This window comes from Colletotrichum phormii (assembly GCF_030913505.1).
Source record: "Colletotrichum phormii strain CBS 102054 chromosome Unknown BDP81scaffold_5, whole genome shotgun sequence".
NCBI classification, from domain to species: domain Eukaryota; kingdom Fungi; phylum Ascomycota; class Sordariomycetes; order Glomerellales; family Glomerellaceae; genus Colletotrichum; species Colletotrichum phormii.
The window spans coordinates 1,197,234-1,219,531 of record NW_026851447.1 but is presented as its reverse complement, the minus strand read 5'-3'; the positions used below and the strand labels follow the sequence as shown (position 1 = coordinate 1,219,531).

Here is a 22,298-nt window from a genome sequence, read left to right as displayed (position 1 = left end):
CGTTTGCAAGGCCAAGATGTATAAGGTGTCCGAGGCAAAAAGGTTCGAGATGAGGAACAGGAATGGGGGACGCCGAGCGAGGGACGGAGGCATTCAAGAGAATCCTGGTGAACGGCACGACATGCACAAAATGGCAAAGCGAGAAGTTCCATCTCTTGGTTGGTCGTCATGACGAGTGGTAGGAAGACGCACGATTTATTGATTTCTGTCTCAGGCATATACATGATCTAATAATCCGATAGCGTGGAATTTTTTTATCTAAGGGTTCCCCCTCCCTTTAGTTCTTTGATTTCCATTCTGCGTCTTGCCAGTGATTTAATGAAGCCAACTTGGCCACTGTGATATTATTCTGTGCCATGTTTGACCTTCAGATTAAAAAGTAGGATGTGAGGGGTAATGGAGGGGTAGAGGGGTGGAGGGGTAGCTGAAAGTCAGAGAGGGGCAGAAAAAAGTAAACAAAATAATTTATCAAATTCCTATCAAGAAAGTAGTGTGAAGTACATACAGATGCAATTGAAAAAGTGTTTTTGAAAAAGAAAACAGGATGAAAAAAAAAGGTGTGCAAAGGCGGGATCTAGCCCGGTATATTTTTCCTTTTGCTAAGGTACCACCTTAACTTAACCTACCTATCAAGGGTAACCTTCCAATGTCAACGAAGGTACTCCGTATACCTTAGGGTAGCTGAGGCAACCATGGAAGGAAGGAAGTCCACGCAGCTTTATTGGACGGCGGTTTGAGTAGGTACCGGCCGGCGTGCCTGCCGGCCCCTTCCAAGGTTCCAAATTATTTTTTTTGGGCCCCGGCACAGTCCCACAAGCTTAGAGAAGGAGGAAAATATCCAATCCTTCACTCCATCTCTCATTTGACTCCAAGGTGATATCAGCTCAGGCAAGGTATTCTCACCAAGAAGACCTGAAGACAACACACCGTCACAAATAATTCTACCCCCTACAATTGGTTTGTTTGTCAGAAAAGCACGAATCACTTCAAGTCGACTAGACACCAAGCAAGGAAGAAAAAAAGACATAGAAGCAAATTTCGACTCAGTCACCAAAAATGACCCAGGACGATCTTAAGAATGGTGCTCGCGCCGATTCCGATGTCTCGTCTGATGAGTCTGACTGGGATGACGCGGAGCCCGAAGAGGAGGAGGCTCAATCCTTCATTTCCTTGCTCGACGATACCGTCTTTCCTGACGTCGATGCCATGTTGTCTCACTGCCGCACGAAGCACAACTTTGACTTCCTTGCCATCCGCCGTCGGCTTGGCCTTGACTTCTTTGGAACCGTCAAGCTTGTCAACTTTGGTAAGTCTGGGGCCTGAGACATAGTGTGGATGCTTTACATCGAAGCAGCAATCCATTTCCCTGCTACAGATTGAGGGCTTACTGACTCATCCATAGTTCGCCAACGTATCCACGATGGCGCTGCTCTGCCCGAGACTATCACCGTCGACGACATTGCTGACGAGCGCTACATGAAGCCCGTCATTGAAGACGATGCATTGATCATGGCTCTTACCGAACTGGATCTTGACGATGAGTCGCCAGAGCATCCTCAGCAAGCACCACAAGGGGGTGCTTCTCGGGAAGCTCAGCTCGAAGAAGAGTTGGCAAAGCTTCAATCCCAATTCGCAAATTACCGCAATGCCGTTGAGCAGACTCTTGACCAGCGCTGGGGAGAAGACACGCCCGTTGCAACCCGGAGCGAGAAGCCGCGTGATCTGGACGACAAGGGTGTCCGGAAGGACGAGTCTCAGTACTACTGGGAGTCATATGCCTCTAACGGTAAGAGACGCACAACCTGGAGTTCCGGCTGCTTAGTTTGCTAACGTCCCTTCTAGATATTCACGAGACGATGCTGAAGGACAAGGTTCGAACAGACTCTTACCGTGATTTCGTCTACAACAACAAGTCTCTGTTCAAGGACAAGATCGTGCTCGACATTGGCTGTGGTACCGGTATGTCTCACACCAGAAGCCACTGCCAGCTTTGTGGACCTTGATATCTAAAACGTGATCTCTACAATAGGTATTCTGAGCATGTTCTGCGCCAAGGCCGGTGCGAAGCAGGTCTTTGCCGTTGACAAGTCTGATATCATCGACAAGGCCCGCGAGAACGTCTTCAACAACGGTCTCACTGACAAGGTTATCTGCATTAGGGGCAGGGTCGAGGATATCAGTCTTCCTGTCGATCAAGTCGACATCATCATCAGTGAATGGATGGGCTACTGCCTGCTTTACGAAGCCATGATGAACAGCGTTCTGGTCGCCAGAGACCGTTTCCTCAAGCCCGACGGCCTCATCGCCCCGAGCATCTCCACCATCTGGGTGGCACCCGTCTCGGATCCTGAGTACATCACCGACTTCGTTACCTTCTGGGACGACGTCTACGGCTTTGACATGAAGTCCATGAAGGAGGGCATCTACGACGAGGCTCGCATCGAGCTCATGCCAGAGGATTGCATCTGCGGCACCCCCTCGCAGATCTCATACATTGACCTGCACACCGTCAAGATCGAGGACCTTGACTTCGAGACTCAGTGGAAATCGAAGTTGACCAAAGACATTCCGTCACTTGACGGCTTTTTGACCTGGTTCGACATCTTCTTTACGACTTCTCGAAGCGACTCGATCCCGGCGGATCTGCAGGTTAAGGCCGGCGAGACCAGTGTCACCAGGCCTGGCGAAGTGGCCTTCACTACCGGCCCTGCAGGTCCTGACACCCACTGGAAGCAGGGTTTCCTGATGAGCAAGTATCTCGAGGAGAACGCCAGTGTCACCGCCGGCACCGAGATCTCTGGCAATATTGTCTTCAAGGCACCCGAAAATAACCCCCGGGCGCTGACTATCAGCAATACTTGGACCGTACCAGGCCAGGACAACAGCAAGACGCAACTGTGGAAACTCAGATGAATCAGCAACAGCCTCCGAATCCGCAATTTCGAGCCATGTCATCGACACGCAGATCACCGTCGATTGAGCCCAAAGACTGCTGGTAGTGGTCGGCTAGAGGCGTTCATCCTCAAGATGGACTTCTAATGCGGCCTACACAATGTTCGCCTTCTTCCAGGACGCGATGGATAATGACCAGATGATTGTCCGCATGCCAGGACACCGATTGCAAGTCTCGCCGACGCGGCCTCTTCTTTGGCAAGACATCATGACAATGTAGAAGAGCAAGGCCAGGATGCGCACAAGCAGGCAGAGGCAAATGGGCTAGGACTTAGTTAGATCCCAACTTAAGGAAATACAGCTGCAGAGACAGATAGGACCCTCCTGAAGTATTCACGCCCTCTAACCAACGCGTGTGCATGCAGCTGATCGTAATCTGGATTGACAAGCATTATGCTAAAGACTCATGCGCCTGACGTGCTTTTCAGATCCTTGCTTTTCGTGTCTTTTTCGTCGTCGTCGTTGTCGTCGTCGTTTTCTTCCTCTTCTTCCTCATCCTCCTCCTCGCTACCTTCATCTTCGTCTTCTTCGTCTTCATCGTCGTCTTCGCCATCAGATACTGCTTCTCCAAGTTCCTTGAGTTTTGCCTTGATATGCACCAGATTAGTCCGAGACACTTGCTCAAGTCTTTGTTTTCGACTCACCTTATACTTGGCCGCCTTCTCTTCTAGGTCGCCAAATACCATGAGCAAATCATCAAGCTCGTTTTGAGTTGCTTTCCTATCCTCCTCGGCCTTCTTGATAGTCACGTCGCACTGAGATCAATGTCAGAATACACACATTTCTCTCAACGTCAAGGTTTCAGCAGCGGACTCTCGCACCTGGGTAACCCTCTCTCGCGTCTCACGTAAGTTCTTCTCGAGCTGCTCCACACGGGCGTTGGCTTTGGTAGCAAGGCTCTGCTGGTCGTGCTCCTTCTTTTCAAGCTGTTCCCGAATGGCCTGAATCTCCTGCGCCTTGGTCTTCTTGGCCTGTGAAAGAGTCAGCCTCACATCCAAGCAATAACGTGATTACTTAGTCACCTTCATAAGATCAACCTCAAGACGGCTGATGGTGGCCTTGAGATCTGCCATGTCCGCCTCAGCCCGGTGGCGAAAGCGATCGGCGTCCGATTCGGCTGTCTTGCGCACTTGCTCTAGCTGCTTGCGATGCTCCTCGGACTGCGAAGCTGCCTGGGCTTTGGCGGTCTGCCGCGCTTGCTCAGCCTGCTGTTCAAGCTCCTCCTCGAGCGCTTTGATGCTGGAAGCTGCGTTTCTCTGCACTTCCTCAAGTTGCTTCTTGTTCTGTTTCTCGAGAGCTGCGACGTGAGTGGCTGCCCTCCGCTGATCCTCCTCTAATCGCTTGCTGTATTGTTGTTCCAGGGCCGCATTTTGAGAATCAATCTTGCGGTGTGTCTGCTCAATCTGCTTTTCAAGTTCTTCCTGAAGACTTGTAATTTTATTTTGCAGATTCCTGCACAATTGGTTCGTTAGTAATATCACTAAAAACTAGTCATCCAGACTTACCGTAGCTCTGCATCGTGTTGTCTCTGCATTCCCTCGTTGACTTGGTTGATTCTGGCCAATTCCATAGCAGTCGTCTCCCGGGTTCGCCGATGGTCGGCTTGTTCCTGACCGAGTTGTCGACTAACCGTCTCTAAGCTGACTTGAGCCTCCTGTAAGGCCTGCTGCTTTTCAGCTAATTGACTCCGCAGGGAGTCTACAAGTTCTCTGGACACCCCCGTCTGGACACCATTCTTGACCACGGAAATTTCTAGGCTGGGGTCTCGGTCGATGCCACGCAGAATGCGACTGTAGTTGTCCTTGAAGAAGTCGATGAACGTCGAGTCAAAGTATACGTCTGGCAAACTGCCTAATCCGGAGTTGCTAAGATTCTGAGGGATCACCTCAAAATCCCTAACCAGTGGGTCGCTTCTCAATTTAGATAGCTTGTCGATGTATTTTTCGCGGCCCATCCGAGAAACGAGGATGGAATGAAGGTCAGCTCGGGGAATCGGTGAGTCCTTCGTCGAGAACTCATAGAGAACGCCCAGAAGCATCGCGCAAAGACCCTGGACAAGGTCGCCAGTTGCGTATGGATGGTTCACTGCCTGTATCAGGCTTTGAGTGTTGGTCCCTTCTCCAAGAAAGTCGTTGACCGCATCCAAGTCCTCATACAGCCAGCAAAGGAGCAGCATGAGGTAGCCAACAACAACCCGGCTGTCCTCGTCCCGGTTCAAGCCGGATATCAAATGAGCAGCAATGGTCTGAATGCTCGTGACGACTTCCTCCCCGCTTTCAGCATCGCCTTCTGAGACAGCCATGACCAAGTTCTTGGCCTTTGGATTATCAAAAACCAAGTGCATCATGATGGTGGAGGCAAACCAACTCCGATAAGGATTAGCGACGGCTGCGTCTGAAGAAGGCCGCAAAAGCACCGTTAGCACATTGGCCGTCTCGTCGGCCCCCATATCATGTCCTTCGATCGCTCTCCTCAGAAAATGTAAGCGAATGTCTGCGTGATTGTAGAAGTAAGCCTTGAGACAGTCGCACGCGGCTAAACGTAAATCGAACGCCTCCAGATCCTGGACGCTGAGGGTGAGGTCTAGGAGGCCATCAATCACATAGACTTTGACGACGCCATTGGCTTGCCCAGACCCGGCTGACGAAGGTGGCTCGAGAGGAGACGAGACTTGAAGTTGCGCGAATCCTTCCTGGAGGCTCGGGTTGCCCCTGATGATGTCGGCACAGGTTGCTAGAGCCTGCAGGCACCTTAACATGATAGCACAAAGATCAATGATGGGAGACAACCAACCTCGGCCTTGATTGGAAGCTGGGCTACATGGCTGAAGGCCAGTTGTAGGGCGTGGAACAGCAAGCCATGTTGCCATAGGGCAAGCTGGTTCTGCGGCGTCCCCACGGCCCCTGCTACTAGAAACAGACGAACGACAGCCAGAAGCGCGTATATGTTCCGGTCACGCTGGGCCTGCGCCCACGCTGCAATCTCTGCGTCCACCCGTTGAGCCTTCTCTGCACCCTCTAGTAAAACAGACAAACGATGAATACCGCCCGATTCGCGGAACAGAGACTGGTTGGATGGATTCCTCCTGAGAAGGTTTGCGACCAGAATCAGGCAGTCCTCCACGACACGATCCCCGTCGGGAAGGGAACCTTCTGCAGAGATGATGCCAAAGAGTCGATCAAAGGCGTTCTCAAACGCCACGAGCTTCTGGATATCGGTCGACGAGGGCGTGAGAAAGGTGAGGAGTGTGATGGCTTCGTTTCTAACGGCCTCGCGGCTGTCGTCTAACACCGCGACAAGGCGAGAAATTCCCAGCGGCGCAGTGAAGATGCACTCTTCTGTGCGCTCGGTTCGGGCAGAGAGGATGGCGGCTAGCAGCTGAAGAGAGTACAGCCTCGAGTAGAAGTCAGTAGAGTCGAGAAAGTCTAGGAGGATCGTTATGTTCTCCTGGCGCTGTGTGAACTCGTCAGCGAGCCAGAGAGCAATCTCCTCCGAGGCTTCCGGGCTGTCTTCGTTAGGACTGAATAGCATGAGCAGGGTCTCGAGGACGACCTTGACAGTGTCGACATCTTCGGCATCTTTGCTCAAGCTACCTATCAGACTGCGAAGAGCTCCAGAGGCGACAGAGGCAGGGAAGTCCTTTGCAAAGCTGCGCAAACCGAGTATAGCAGCACGGCGGTCTTCAAGGAGCGTGGCTGAGCTCAGCCGACCACTCAAAACGGTGATGGTCTCACCGACCGACTGCTTCGCCGGTGCAGTGGAAATGGAAAACATGCTGTTTTGTTAAGTGCCGGCCATCGGGAGCTGAAACAGACGGCGAGGAAGACAGAGAGAAGTGTAGCGCTGAACACGAGAAGCTGTAGAGGGACCGGTCATGTAGAGACAGGACGAAGCATTGGGACGACTAGGTTGGGCTGCTGTTGTGGAGAGCTTTATTTCGTCGCACGGCGAGAGGCCTGGGACTTTCTACATCTAGACGCACGCAGGAGCGTTTACGAAAGGTGTACTTTGACAGCTTCTCGCACCGGTACAGAGATAGCTCGCTATGTATGTAATAATGAGATGCAACACTCACGTCACTGGAATATGTGAAGACTGCCTACCGGATTACCGGGGTCATCGAAGAAGCAGCATGCCATGTTACGTAATCATCACTTTTTCGACGGTAACTTTCGCGCAACGGCACCCTGTCTGATTTCGTCAGAGTACCTTGTGTCTTCCCGTCTCAAAGGTTAATTAATACAGGACAAACCTGAGGTAGGCGCACTTTTGTCTCTTGCGCAGAGAAGTCTCATATTTTCCATTCTCACTGCTGCATCACCTGCGCCTTCGATCTCGATTCCGCGACTACGAACCATTGCTGACGATCTGGTCGCAACTGCCATAGTCAAACATTTTTGTTTCTCTTGATTTGCGGTCAAGCAATACCTCGCAAGCAACAAGGCTCAAGCATCCATGCGTCACAATTCTCTCAACACAGTCTTCCTTTGCGACGCAGGAGCTACTTGCTCGCTTCACCCTTTGCGCGACGAACAGCCTTTCGAACTCACCACATAAGCCCTAGGTTTGCCTTGTTATATCACAACATCATTCAAGATGGGTATCCCGGCGGCTTTCCGATGGCTGTCAAACAAGTACCCCAAGATCATCTCCCCAGTCATCGAGGAGCAACCCGTCAAGATGGATGATGGGTCAGAAATCCCCGTCGACACAACCGGACCTAACCCGAATGGCGAGGAGCTCGACAATTTGTATCTCGACATGAACGGTATCGTCCATCCATGTTCCCACCCCGAGGATCGCCCAGCTCCCAAGGACGAGGAGGAGATGATGCTTGAAGTCTTTAGGTACACGGATCGTGTCGTCAATATGGTCCGGCCGCGAAAGCTGCTGATGATTGCCGTTGGTTAGTTTCCCTCCCCATCATTGACTTCATCTGTTGGTACCGTTACTGAGTAAAACGATTCTTGATTAGATGGCGTCGCGCCACGTGCAAAGATGAATCAACAACGATCTCGTCGGTTCCGATCTGCGCAGGAGGCCCAGGAAAAAGAAGAGGATAAGCAAGAGCTCTTGAAGTTGTTGAAGCAGCAGAATGGTGGCGCAGTACCTGATGACACGCTCGAGGGCGCCGCCAAGAAGGCTTTCGACTCCAATTCCATTACTCCCGGCACTCCCTTCATGGACATCTTGGCCTCGAGCTTAAGATACTGGTGCGCGTACAAGCTCAACACGGACCCAGCCTGGGCAAAGGTCAAGATCATCATCTCCGATGCAACAGTCCCCGGCGAGGGAGAACACAAGATCATGTCATTCGTGCGATCTCAGCGCATCTCTCCCGACTACGACCCGAATACCCGACACGTCATTTACGGCCTCGATGCCGACTTGATCATGCTTGGTCTCGCAACTCACGAGCCTCACTTCCGAGTTCTGCGTGAGGACGTCTTCTTTCAAGATAGCAAGGCCAAGATGTGCAAGCTTTGTGGACAAAAGGGCCACGAGGCTCGCGCTTGTCGTGGACAGGCCAAGGAGAAGGTCGGCGAATTCGACGAACAGGAGAAGAGCCCCATTTTGAAGCCCTTCATCTGGCTCCACGTTCCCATTCTGCGGGAGTACTTGGCCGTAGAGCTTAATGTCCCAGGTCTACCCTTCCGCTTCGACCTGGAGAGAGCACTGGATGACTGGGTATTCATGTGCTGTTTTGTTGGCAACGACTTTCTGCCTCACTTACCGGCACTGGAGATCCGTGAGAACGGAATCGACACGTTGACAGCCATTTGGAAAGACAACTTGCCATTCATGGGCGGCTATGTCACAAAGGACGGTCACGTCGACTTGGGCCGAGCGCAGTACATTCTCAACGGCCTAGCAAAGCAAGAGGACGCGATCTTCAAGAGGAGAAAGGAAACCGAAGATCGTAGAGAGGCCGGCTTCAAGCGGAGGAAGCTTCAAGAGGAGCAGCGTAACCCAAGGTTTGCCAAACCAAAGCAAGTCGACGATGCGACTGCTGGCTTGAGCTTGTTTGCTGTGGCAGGAGGACCAAATGGCATCACCCACGACAAGGTGGTCGGTCGGTCTTCTAACATGAATGCCAACACTGCCAACAAGAGTGCCGCAAGCGCTATACGGGACCAACTCAAAGGTTTGATGCCCAAGAATGAGCCCAGCCAGGAAGATGACTTGGCGAAGGCCACGAAAGAAGAGGTCCCTAAGTCAGCCGATGAGACCTCCGTACTGGGAAAACGCAAAGCCGAAGATGACTCGACAGCCAAGGCCGATTCCGCCGCGACAAGCGCAAAGGGGCCCAGCACGTCCGCTGCCGAGGAGGCTGCGGTGGATCATGTCAGAATGTGGGAAGAGGGTTACGCCGATCGATACTACGAACAGAAGTTCCACGTTGATCGGAGCGATCTCGAGTTCCGGCACAAGGTTGCGCAGGCTTACGTGGAGGGCCTGTCGTGGGTTCTGCTATATTACTTCCAGGGCTGTCCCTCATGGGAATGGTATTACCCATACCATTACGCGCCCTTCGCTGCCGACTTTGTCGAGCTTGACAAGATGGATGTTCATTTCGAAAAGGGTCGGATCTCAAAGCCATTTGAGCAGTTGATGAGTGTGCTGCCTGCAGCTTCTCGCCACGCATTGCCCGAAGTCTTCCATGACCTTATGCTGAATGAAGATAGCAATGTCATCGACTTTTACCCGTCAGATTTCGAAATTGATCTAAACGGAAAGAAGATGGCGTGGCAGGGAGTCGCACTGTTGCCGTTTATCGAAATGCCAAGGCTGCTCGCCGCCATCGAGACAAAGTACCCTCTGTTGAGTGAGGCCGACAAGGCGCGAAATGGCGTCGGAAGAGATGTGCTGCTCTTATCAGATGCTCACCACGAACTGTATGATGAGATCACCACTGGTTTCTACTCTAAGAAACAGGGAGCGCCGACGCTCAAGCTCAGTCCGCGGACCAGTGACGGTTTGGCTGGCAACATTGAGAAGATTCCTGACTATCTGCCTCACGGAGAGTTGGTGTATCCCCTGGAGCGCGGTGGAATGCCGAATCTCGACTACGACAGGTCTCTGAGGTAAGTTGATATCGTAAAGGGTGTAGGTTGCCAGTTGCCGGGACTAACAGTGAAGCAGAGTCTGGTACACGTTCCCAGAAAGTTCGCACCCTCACAAGTCAATGCTGCTGCGCGGCGCCAAGCCCCCGGCTCCAGCTCTAGATCGCAACGATATTGAGACTCTGAAGGGGAAGTCAGCCCGAGGCGGGCGTGGCTACGGCGGAGTACCCTTTCAACGCGGTGGTGGACATCACAACGGCGGTCGGAGGGGGGGCCAGTTCAGTTACGCTCCTGATGGCGGACAGGGCCGCCAAGACCGGGGACCGCCCTCGTACGGAGGTAATGGTGGTGGTTATGGGCGGCAAGGATTCCAGTCGTCGGGGCCACCGCCTATCCAGTCATCATGGCAACCTCCTCCCCCGGGGCACCCTGGGTTCGGAATGGGCCTACCACCGCCGCCCCCTCCAGCAGGATATGGAAACGACGGGCGAGCATCCAACGGTTCCTACCGTGGAGGAGGCTACAATCAGCACCAAAACTACGGACCACCGCCACCAGGGCCACATTCGCAGTACAGCTATCCCGACGGAGGTCGGCAAGGAGGCCGTGGGGGCTACCAGGGCCGCGGCGGCTACGGCGGTGGACGCGGCGGTGGACGCGGCGGCGGTGGAGGTGGAGGTGGCAGATATGGCGGCGGACGCAACAATTACTGATGTTTCGAGGGGAATAGCTGCGGGATATGAACGTGTCGACCATGTATCCGCACAGAGGACTTTCACGACGAAAGCAAGAGGCTTGGAAACACGGGAATGGATGGATCGGTATCACCCGCATAGCGTACGAATAGTGTAGATGGGCGGGCATTGTAGACGAGCTAGGTAGCGGAGATAGCGCCATAGGCTTGTGTCAATACCATTGTGGCAGCGATTCGTGGCTAACATAGTGAAGCCAGCTCCTGGAAGTGTTCAACGATGACGCACAGTGACCTGAAATATATCCACCTTGGGTTATATTTGGCCATCCGTATCAGCGATAAGCGGTGAGCCCGAATTGACGGACGACAGTTGTATCGGCCAAAGTTATAACGCGGGGGCTGACTGGCTGATACCATAGGAGCTCCAGCTTAGGTTGTCGGGGCTCAAGATTGAACCGCTGAGGCCCAAGTTTCCATCATCCATACGGTAAGGTAAGGTGAGGAAGGTGAGGCGCAGGTAAGCACGCAAGTGAGCATCCCCGCCGGTACTCGCATTTAGGTTGATCTCCAGGCTAAGGTAGGTACATTACAGCACCTCAGTCAGGGACAGGTCGAAGGTTACTGGCTGAGGTGGTGCTTGGCTTCAGACCAGCTGCCCCACACCATCTTCCGGGCTCGGATTCTACCTTACCTACAAGTACCTCAAGTCTCGAGGACCCAGAAGCAATTGGACCACCTCACGTAGTGTCCGGTAATACATGTCACCTCTAGGTGCCTCAAGTCAAGTTGAAGTAGGTAGATACAGAAAACATGGATCGATGTCTTTGACATGCGGTTCCCCCAATATGCACTCATAAGGCGAGTGAGGCAAGGTGGCTCGGTAGGTACGTATAAGTATACGTACCTACCTACCTACCTTATGGTAAGGTACCTTAAATACCGAAGCTACGAGCTCCGACCTTACCTTAGCTTTTGGAGAATCTTGGCATCCCATCCCGTTCAGCGCACAGCATCTCCACTCGCCTCGCCTCGGGGGGAAAGTACAGCTGAGACGTGACATTTGCTGCGTTGCATGGCGTTTCGTGTAGACCGGGCCACGACTATAGAGCTTATAGTTGTAGGTATTCCTTTGGACAGACTGTAGGCAGGTGGTGATGTAAGATACGTAAGGTAGGTACGTAGGAACTTCTAAGTGGCATTAGCTGGACCGTGGACCGTGGACAGCGGTCTCTCACCCTTTTATGAGACAGAACCGTCTCACTTTGTCGTCCACCCCAGGTCCACTTGCCCATCCATGTTGCGGCTGCCCATTGGTCTCTTTGAAAGCTCCGTGGAAGTCGAGGTACCTTAATTAAGGTCAGGTCGCTATCAGGTACCTTAGGTAAGTAAGGTACGGTTCAAGACGTATTGCTGAGGTACCTATCTGTAGGTAAGGTAAGGTGCCTCACCTCAAAAGGCGACTAAACCCATCTCAGGTAGCAGCTCTGCTCGGGCCAGACGACGCTATCAGTGCTACTGAATACAGTGCTACCCCTCCACCTTCTCCCGGGCTCCTGACATGGACGACTGTCAAACGCATGCAGGTGCATCTTTCGTCTTTTTTTTTCAATACATTTCTTCGCCTACCTCAAGGACGAAGAAGAGGGCGTCCCATTCGTCACCACCGCAAACCAAGCGAATGCCGATTCAACGCAACAAGTCGCTCCCTATCGCCTAACTCGATTACTTTAATCCTTCCTTACCTTACCTTAGGTGGTACATCCCAGGTCAGCGCATCGTTCGCTCTCCTGCCGGCTACCTCTCTTCGACTACGACTGCGACAACGAGCCAATTGGCCCTCTCGACCCAGCGATACCTCGGCTTTGCGCTCGTAGTCCGTCGCCATTGACCTCCGCTGTACAGAACGTCTACGACCCTGGAAACCACGCAAGCCCCATCGCAATACTCGGCCAAGTCATCACACTGCTTGAGCTGGAGGGAGACGCAGAACACTGAGGACGCGCGCGTACGGTCATGAGCTTTATCGTTTTGGAGCGCAGACATGAACGGCGATGCTGGTCTCGTCGGCTGCCTGGTCGATAGGCTTGCCACTAGAGTAAGTCGCTCCTTTCCTCTCTTTCAGACCTTGATCGTCAGATGCGACGCGCCCCCTCCTTCTCTTCCGTCTCTCGACTTGCTTGCGTATCCTGGCTCTTGGAGACTTGACTGACAACATCTGCGCCCCTCTTAGCTCCCTCACAGGACAGGAACCCATGGGCAGGAGCTTCAGCAGGACGACGTTGTCCTCATCACGAGGTCGACACTGGTCAAAATCAGTACCTCTGCCGTCGCCTTTGTTCTCGATTCCCTCGTCGCACTCCTCGAAGACATAATACGAAACTACAAGGGCCTCCCCCCGCCCGCCCATCCTCCTCATGTTCTCCTTTCCGAAGTCTACGTTCTTGCCCTTGCTGCCGACTGCTGCACCGCCCACTGGGATCAAGTCAAGGCGCAAGGCCTACGCCAGCCTTCTGCCGATGCCGACACTCGTCGTGTTACCCCAGCAAACCTCGCAAATGTTCCCGAGCCGTTGGACGAAGCCCTTGTCAACCGCGTGTTTGACTTGGTCAAGTGGCTTGTTGAGCCCATCCCTGAGGGCTATGTTCTGCCCTCGTCCACTATCCTTGACGATACCTCGAGGCACGCCGACTCCATTGCCCGCTCCACGGGTGGGCTTGCCTCGCCGCTTCCCGGTGATACTGACGCTGCCGAGGAAGACGAAACCTTGCCCACTACCCAATTAGCAGTTTTGGAACCTTGCATTAGAATCATCGTGGAATACGTCACGGCCTCTACATGGTCTTGCTCCTTTGACTACTTCAGGAACGTCGTATACACCGTTCGCACTGCAGCTGTAGTGCAAGCTGCTCCTGGTCAGTCGGCCGCTACCCCCGACGACGATAAGGCTTCCCTGGCGGTCCTTAAGATCCTGTCCTTCTTCTGGGTCGACGCCCAAAAACTGGGTCTCATAATCCAGGAGATATGCTCTAGCTTCCTGCATTTTCGCAAATCCTTCCAAAATACCGTTGCCGTCGTCGCCCCCTTGCTAGTCACCAGGTGGCTTGATCGATATCCACATGAATTCGTGCAGCAGCACACTTTACACAGGCGTCTCGACGGTGGCGCCGATACTCTGTTTGACATGACGCAGACGGTCGTTGACAGTGGTCGCAAGAAAGGGGTTTTGTACCCTTTACAGACCACATTGTTATTCCTACTACCCGATGTTTTCGAGGTCGCTAGTAATCTCCGCGAGGCCAAGAGTAGCAGTATGGCCAAGAAGGTTGGCTTTCTAGACAACTTAAGAAAGGCCCTGAGGAACAAGAACGAGCAGGCTGCTTACTCATTGGTTTCCCTGCTAAGGGCATCTCGCCACTTCGTTGTCGAAGACGACGCCGCATTGGTGAGCTACGCTATGGATGTACAAGACGAGGTCCGCGAGGCTGTCTTTCGGCGCGGCAACGAGACCTCCTTATTCGATCAAGACTTGATGACAGCTGCGTTTGTCAGCCTTGCTGAACTGAGTCTAGAAAGCTGTGTTGACTCTCTAAGAGAGTCATATCTCGGCCTCTCTTCTCCACAGGCTTTCAAGACCGCCGTCGTCCAAGGTTGCCGTTACTTTGCCCGTCAAAACGACTCGCATGTTTATGAGCAGCTGTTTGCTGTCGCGGGACCGTTCATGCGGACCCAGCTAAAGGTACGTCCGATGAGAATGAACCCATTTTGCGTTCACACCCTATCGCATTCCCTTTGTAGGCCAGTTTGGTGACCTAGGCAGCAGGCTGTTGCGGACTTGCCAGCAGAAGCTACCGCCGTAGCTCTGGCCCTACCGCGCCGCGACTCGAACCTACACTCGTTCACAAATATGGCATGCGATGTTCTCAGGTTTTTAGACGCCTCGCCCCGCTCTCTCTTCGACGGTGATGGTCAAGGCGATACAGTCACCGGCGCCGCCGATGAGGATGTGTTTTTGTCCTTTCTCTCATGTGTCGTGTCCGCCAACCCGACCATTAGGAGACTCGCCACGGGTGTTGCGAAACGCCTCTTTTCCGACAGCACCATCATTGACACACTGCGTGCTCGCGGGAGACTGAGTTCTGCAGCACTGAGGAGGGAATTTTGGAGACGCAGGTATGACGAATGGTGGCCTCCCGGTCCTTTTCAGACGTGAAGATGAGCTAATATCAGCTCGGGCAGCTCCCTGGTGTTACTCAACATGTGCAACGATGTCACATCTGATGGCAATGGCTCAGAGGTGAAGGCTATTCATGAGTACCTTGAAGCCCGGAAGTTCTTGCTAGCGTCGCTACGGGTAAGTCGAGTTTGCATTCCTAGCCCAGCTATCATCACTCATCAAACTAACAATTCTTGACTCGTTCAAGGAGCTCTCCGATATGCCCGAAGGCGTACCTGAAATAGAGGCAGCATCCTCCAGACTTGAAACAACACTCCTAGTCTCCTTATGCTCTGCAGATGTCGAAACCTGTCAGACGGTGACCTCGTGCATAGGCCTCTTTTTCGAGGAGAACAATCTTGTGGACATTACCTCTGATACAGCCAAGGGATTCGCCTCACTGCTACGTAACGGCGAAGTTTACGGCGAGATCGCCTCCCGAGCATTCCGATTCACGGGGCTCGTGGCTTTTCAAAAAAGAGTTCGCGGCTTGCTCCGCCGCTTGCAGTATCCTACGAGCGGCATCCTCTCGGCGTGGGAGTATGGTTTCGAACGATGGCTCCTTCTTTCGAGAGAAGTTTCAATGGCACCTGTCGATGCTGTCGATGAAAGAACGCTGACCGAGTGGCGAAACTACTCGGGTTTCCTCGCATCTCTTGGTGGAATATGCACGGCGAACCAGACAATCATCCTTGAAGAACCAGCACTAAGCGGCCTGAGGTGGATTGATAAGCTCTCTTCTGAAAATCACGAAGAACCCTTATTGAGCAGGTACCTGAAGCTGAGCATCCAACTTCTCGGATGTGCAAGCGTCAGGATCAGAGAAGCAACCCGGGAGGTTCTATCGAGTGAAGTGTCATCCACACTTTACCAAGCTCTCTTCAAATCTCTCGAGTCTGAGCTTGAGGTCCTATTCACTGGTGCACTGGCGCCGAGTGATAAGGCACAGGATGTCGAAATCATTTTTGCGGAGCAGGCTATCTCTCTTCTGAAAGCGCTTGTGGAGCGGCTCGAGAGCCCTTCAGACCTCGGTGCCGCCTCAGCCATACACCTTGGTGCCCTCGCACTCAATTTCGCGAAGTTCCTCGACGGCATTGCTGACAGCACTAATACCCTCCGAGTCAAGATCAAGGTCTGTCAGCTTTGCGAGGCCGTGACGAAGAGAAAAGAACACCTGAATCTCAGAGATGACGTGCGAATCCGAAATCAGCTCCTAGAGTACATCTTTGGCTGGATTGCTCGGCCTCGGTCTCCGCGTCTAGACCCAAGTACCAGCTCAAGTGGCCGTCTAGATGAAGTCGTAAGAGTGCAGAAGGACCTAGACAAGGCTTGTTTGAAGTCACTAGCCGAACTCACTTTCCGTCTACCCTTGCAGCCTGGCGAGGGTCAGACCGACGCTGGAACGAGCGAGCTCAAGTCACAGATGTTCCATACCTATTTCAACAGATTCCTTTCGCTGCTCAACCACGAGTCTCTTGAAGGCGGTAGAAACGATTTGCTGGCGGGAATCTCCAGCCGCGATGAGGGCGGATCTTCTTCAGAATTTGCCATCACCATTCTCTCAAATCTGCTCAGTGCTAATATCGACGTCGGCCTGAAGCACTCTCTTAACATTGGATACCATGACAACGTCGAAATCAGGACAGCCTTCGTCAAAGTCCTCTACAACATCCTCATTCAGGGGACGGAATTTAGCAATCTGACAGACGCTGCCGTCAGTGAGAAGTATGACGAATTACTCGAGGTAAGCGAAGCTATGTGGCCCCTCGTTGGCTCGGCGTTCCATGCTCTGACACAGTCCGCAGCTCCTCACAAAAGACATGACCTTAGTAGCAGCGATGAGCGCTGTGTGCCCAAGCAGCGAGGTTGACGAGCTGACTGTCTCTCTGCTGACAATCTTCGAACATCGTGGTCTCAGCTTCGAGCTGCTAGAAGTTCTCATCAAGCAAGAAATCGAAGAAACAGGTGAGACCGGCATCTTTTACTCGCTCGTGGGGAATCTTCTTCCAATTAACCATCTATCCAGACAACGAATCAGAGATTTTACGGCGGACGTGCGTCGCAACCAAAATGCTTTCCGTCTATGCCAAGTGGAAGGGACAACCGTACCTCAAGGCTACACTGCAAAAGGTCGTCGAGAGGTTGATGTTGACTTCGAAGGACCTAGATCTCGAGTTGGACCCAGCTCGCGTGAGTTCTACAGATGAGCTCCAGAAGAATGCCCTTCAATTGCGTATCGTAGCAAAGGTGTTCATCGATGACATCTGTGCGTCGTCCTCGACCATGCCAGCCTCATTCCGCAGGATCTGCAATATTGTACGTCTACCGATCCCCAACTCCCTTGTGCTGTCTATTAATGAGACTCACAGATCTCTTCTGCCGTGCTCCCACGGTTCCAGGAGGCCAAGTACACGGCTGTTGGGGCGTTCGTTTTCCTTCGATTCTTCTGCCCAGCCATTGTTGCGCCTGAAGTCGAAGGCCTAGTTACCACGACGCCATCAAAGGAGATGCGACGAGGGCTTCTTCTCATCGCGAAGGTCATTCAGAACTTGGCAAACAATGTTCTCTTTGGGGCCAAGGAACCCTATATGTTCCCCTTGAACGACTTCCTTACCCAGAACATCTACAAGGTCACAACCTTCTTGCGCGAGATTTCTGTGAGTATCCCTGTCGCCCAGCACGATGCAATTCCATCTACCTTCAAAAGCTCATTGTGACTGCGCTAGGTGCCTCCAGAGAACCTCGAAACTCCGCCTACCATCGAATCCTTCGACTTCGGCTCTTGCGTTGCGCTACATCGCTTTTTATATGACCACTGGGATCATATGCGCCAGAGACTTGTCACCCAGGAACGGAAGGACTTTGTGCGCTCGCCCGCTGAGGTGTCTCGGGGTCGGTCGCCCGTTCTCGAGCCTTTGCGCAATCTCATCACGAACTTAGGCCCTCCGCCCTTGGCTGTGACCTGGAACAGACCACAGATATCGACAAATACTCCTCCTTCATACTCAAGGTTTCAAAATTTCATGCTCCGGAACGCTTTCCGGAGTACTGAATCTTTCATCACTGCCAGAGCCGTCTATGACGGAGGCGAAAGCAAGGTACTGTATCACCCTTGCAAAGCTTCTCCCAATCAATGCTAAGTGCATCTTGTAGGACTCTCTTTCCATTATTTGCATCATCCTACGACACATTGATGCAGAGAGCATAGACTACGATACACTTTTGTACTGTTACCTAAAGGTAAGTGTTAACTCCGCCCCTCCGGCTCGACGTAGTCACCAATCTCTTTGACCATGGAAGAGTGCTTCTTGTTCTTCGTCGTCCGTTCTGACTAGCTCTGTCCTCATCTAGATTGCAAGCCGTCTGTGGCATAAGCCCTTTGGTCTGCTCATCGACGCCACATGCTACAACGGGCAGAATGAACCCCAAGATGAGCTCTTTAAGAAGCTTGAACAGCTCACGCCTGTGGAATTGTCTCGGAATCTTGTTAGAGTCTACGTCTACAACATGAATAGCGCGTTCAGGTAAGCATCAACAAGGCAGGGGGTGCACTCTGTGTCCCTTCCTTCTAGGTCGGACTGGCATAGCTAACGTACAGCAGGAAATGCTTTCGAAGACTTCTACGGGTGTCTGCCAAGAGCGATAACAGCGTCTTCAATCCAAAAAATGTCGACTACCACTTGATTGGCAGCCTTCAAGATTTGCAAGCCCACTTTCATCTCAGCCAACTTCACCTACCCAAGGAAACAATCAGCGTTGTCACAGATACCCGATACGTGTTTCAGCCCATCACCCGACTCTCCAAGACAAAGGGTAAGATTGAGGTTGTCATCAAGGTTGGCAGCCAATTTGTACAGGTCACAACCACCAAGAAGCAGGAGGTCTTCCCTGGCTATCGGCTGAGCACGACTGTGAACGACATCTTCAGGTTAGGCGAAGTGGAGGAAGCTCCAACGTCAATACAGACTGAGGATGACTCGGCCTTTGGTCTACGTGCAGATAATGGCAAGATTGTCATGTACTTCACCAGTCCCAAGAAGACCGACGTGCTCCAGACAATCCGTGGCGCAAAGGCCAAGTACGGCAAGGACACAAGGGCGCACAAGGCCTACGAACGATTAATCCGTCCACAGGATGTTCCGGGTACCTTGCTGAATCTAGCCTTGACAAACCTGTCAAGCTCCGACCACGTCCTCAGACTTTCATCGTACAATCTTCTCGGCGCCCTTTGTAAGGCCTTCAAATTTGGCGCGGCTTCGAACTTGATGTGCACCAAAGGTATGTTGCGAAGTGAAATGGCTGTGGAAGGTCAATTTCCACCGAAGTTTAGCTGCTGACCACCGCCGTAGATGTTTCCGTACCTATGGACCCGTCTCATTTCATCATCAAGATCAGCAGGCAGTTGGCAACGTCCGAGCCTCAACTGACCTTCGACTTTTTGACCGAGTTCTTTGTCGGATGGGAGACCTTCACTGACGAGCAGAAGCCGCTCAGCCTGGCATACATGGCTCCATGGCTGCCCGGCTTACGTACTGGAGTTTTAGCGAATGAATCCGATGCCGAAAAGGGAAAGGAAAAGATTGCAGCATTGTTCCGCAAACTTATAGATGTGGCCATGTCAGACCACGGGCTTACGTATACGCTTGAGCAAGTCGTCTGGCCCGCAATCTACCAGGACGAAACAATACTCGACATTTTTCTCGAGGAGCTCATGAGAGCAGCCCTAAGCTTTGGATTTTCCGAGGAGCCCATGGAAGCCCTGTCGTCAATCGTCTCCGGTATGGGCAGCATCACTCTGCGTGGCAAGGTGATATCCCGGCTACGCAAGGCGTTGAATCGGTCTTCCCTCAGACCTACGAAATACTTGCCTGACAACGCAGTGTGGGCCGAGATCTGCGTATTGCTTCATTTCTGTCTGTCATTGTCGTTCGATAATGGCGTGCAGTCTCAGCTATTTCTGCCAGAGATATTTCACATCGTCACAATCTTGGCCAACACTGGTGCTCCGGAGGTCCGCTTGCTAGTACATAGGCTGCTTGTCAACACCGTACACGCGGCTTGCACTTCATTCGACCTGGACGAAACTCGGTTCAACAAGCTCAGGGGTAGCTTAGACTTCCTTAGCGAGCCCAGGAGCGAGATATTCTCAACACCTCCCCCATTCTTACGCGATGGAGCCTCCATGTCGACTACGCAGGATGCTGGGCCTTCACTGGCCGCCACTGAGAACCTAGCGGCGGTCTTGTTTGAGGTCTGCTCGGTAGCAGCGCCATCTGTCGACATCTCCAACGCCTGGAGATCACGCTGGATGAGTCTGGTGGCCAGCACCGCATTCCAGAATAACCCAGCTATTCAACCCCGTGCTTTTGCTGTCATGGGCTGTTTGGCACGAGAGGAAGTGGATGACGACTTACTTTACCAAGTGCTGGTCGCTCTACGGAATAGTGTCGGCCGCTTAGGAGACGACACCAATAGTGATATGCTCATTTCCATTGTGACCTCTCTGTCCAAGATGATGGCAAAGCTCCCTTCGGCATCTCGCTATGGTCTGCAACTCTTCTGGCTAGCCATTTCCCTCCTACGACTTGTACCTCCGGCCCTATTCAATTGCACAGCGCAATTCTTGGAGGCCGTCATGACTAACATCAGCACTGTGGGTGACCTCAGAGGCGACAAGATGGGCCCTCTTTTACTACAGGGCCGCGTCCAGCTCGAAGAAGCGGCTTTGCCTCTGGATGACGCGTACGGTATTCACTTCACACCGGAGAACTTCCATTTCGCAGTCTGCGCCTGTCTCGCTCGTGGTCTTGCGGACACTACCACCAAAACCAATGCCATGCGAGTACTTTCGGCCTTCCTAGACATGGCCGGCAATCCTATTGGTGACGCTGAGGTCCCGCCTGATGACTTATCTCGGTCGCCTTACATGGCTCTCATCCTTGCACGAACAGTCGAGAGCGATGAGCTCAGAGACAGCTTATGGCTTGCGGGAATTGACCCTTCACTTTTACGAGATGTCACTGGCCAGCAAAGATATGATGATCTCAGCGGCATGAAGGATAAAGACCTCCTCCTAAATACTGCCATCGAGTTGATTGACTTTCAATACTTGGAAGATGCACTGCAAAATCGGACATTGCAGTGGCTGACGGAACTAGCAGCAGCCAGGCCGTCTGTGATTATGCATCTGTAAGCTTTTCTCTATACTGTCTCATCTAGGCGGACTGTTTGACTGATTGAACAACAGCTGTGGGCCTATTGTCTCTATCCTGGACGATGTGCTCTTGCACTGCCAGAATTCATCGACTTTGGAGTCTGCGCAGGACTTGCTACATTCACTCACATCAAATCCAAAGTTCAGCACAGCGCTGGAGTCCACAGCCGTCTTGAATGAGATCCTTGAGGATATGGGGTTTAGCGGGTTGTGGCGCTCGTGCTCGTTCAATTTTAGCCAGGATCAAGATAGGAAATGCTTCCTTCTGACCGAGAAGCTGATCGAAGTAAGTTGCTATTCACGCCATCTCTGGGGAAAAGTACTAATAGACCTAGCTTATTATAGTTTAGTTAGTAGTAGTGACTCTGAGAGACAAAGCAATGAATTTATATTATATATAAAAATTTAAAGCTTAAAGATATATAACTATATAAAACCCGAGATATAAAGAAAAGAGGTCTAATTCATTTCACATAATTTAAATAGTATTAAGGTTCTTTAAAAATGAAATAAAAGTATATTTTATAGCATGTATAATTACGTAATAGCCTTTAGTTGTTTTAATAATTTAAATTAAATAATTATTAATGGAAATATAGTTATCTTCTAGCCTCTAACTTAGTTATTATAACGTACCTGCATAGCGAGTGGGCCAACATAGCGAGTGGGCCACTTTTCCTTCTTTCTACCTCTTTCACCTTTACACTAACATTCCTCCACGTACGAACATGCAATCTACCTCAATTGAACGTCGTATCATCCTTGCCATCCAGGCTATCGAAAAAGACCCAAAAATGTCTATACGAAAAGCAGCTTCTACCTTTGAGGTCCCTCGAACGTCAATCCAAAACCGACGCGCTGGACGCGTCGTACGAGGCGAGACGCGTCCAAATTCAATGAAGATGACTATATCTGAAGAGGAGGTGATTCTTGAATGCGTTATTGACCTAATTAATCGAGGTTTTCCCCCGCGACAAGAAGACGTACGAGATATGGCCGACCGACTCCTTTCTAAGCGCGACGCGACGCGTGTTGGACCCCGATGGGCAGAGAACTTCGTACGACGACAACCCCAATTGAAAATGCGATTTCGACGTCGAATCGACTATCAGAGGGCCTTAGCTGAAGATCCTACGATTATACAAGGCTGGTTTGCACTCG

The 22,298-nt window shown here is 52.0% G+C and overlaps 4 protein-coding genes across 4 annotated transcripts; 3 read left to right on the top strand and 1 right to left on the bottom strand.

The window, feature by feature from the left end:
- Positions 1-797: 797 nt before the first annotated feature.
- On the top strand, positions 798-3,129 carry BDP81DRAFT_180231 (methyltransferase). The gene is made up of 4 exons (XM_060582269.1): positions 798-1,306; positions 1,403-1,786; positions 1,843-1,959; positions 2,030-3,129. Exons 1-4 carry the CDS (start codon positions 1,057-1,059, stop codon positions 2,911-2,913), a joined length of 1,635 nt encoding a protein of 544 aa, XP_060448211.1. The 5' UTR covers positions 798-1,056; the 3' UTR covers positions 2,914-3,129.
- Positions 3,130-3,356: 227 nt separating this feature from the next.
- BDP81DRAFT_391687 (p115 like vesicle tethering protein) lies at positions 3,357-6,726 on the bottom strand (the record flags this gene model as incomplete). Its single annotated transcript, XM_060587576.1, has 6 exons — positions 3,357-3,539; positions 3,597-3,707; positions 3,774-3,923; positions 3,975-4,404; positions 4,458-5,692; positions 5,746-6,726. The coding sequence occupies 6 exons, from the start codon at positions 6,724-6,726 to the stop codon at positions 3,357-3,359; spliced, it is 3,090 nt and encodes a 1,029-aa protein (XP_060448210.1).
- Positions 6,727-7,171: 445 nt separating this feature from the next.
- On the top strand, positions 7,172-10,975 carry BDP81DRAFT_343798 (XRN 5'-3). The gene is made up of 3 exons (XM_060586064.1): positions 7,172-7,858; positions 7,928-10,037; positions 10,096-10,975. The coding sequence occupies exons 1-3, from the start codon at positions 7,549-7,551 to the stop codon at positions 10,727-10,729; spliced, it is 3,054 nt and encodes a 1,017-aa protein (XP_060448209.1). The 5' UTR covers positions 7,172-7,548; the 3' UTR covers positions 10,730-10,975.
- Positions 10,976-12,328: 1,353 nt separating this feature from the next.
- BDP81DRAFT_180210 (GTPase-activator protein for ras-like GTPase) lies at positions 12,329-21,631 on the top strand. Its single transcript, XM_060582268.1, has 15 exons — positions 12,329-12,805; positions 12,941-14,446; positions 14,531-14,880; positions 14,947-15,061; positions 15,132-16,667; positions 16,729-16,888; positions 16,950-17,239; positions 17,293-17,580; positions 17,650-18,021; positions 18,077-18,163; positions 18,275-18,447; positions 18,525-19,201; positions 19,273-21,112; positions 21,171-21,423; positions 21,473-21,631. Exons 1-15 carry the CDS (start codon positions 12,752-12,754, stop codon positions 21,485-21,487), a joined length of 7,716 nt encoding a protein of 2,571 aa, XP_060448208.1. The 5' UTR covers positions 12,329-12,751; the 3' UTR covers positions 21,488-21,631.
- Positions 21,632-22,298: the final 667 nt, after the last annotated feature.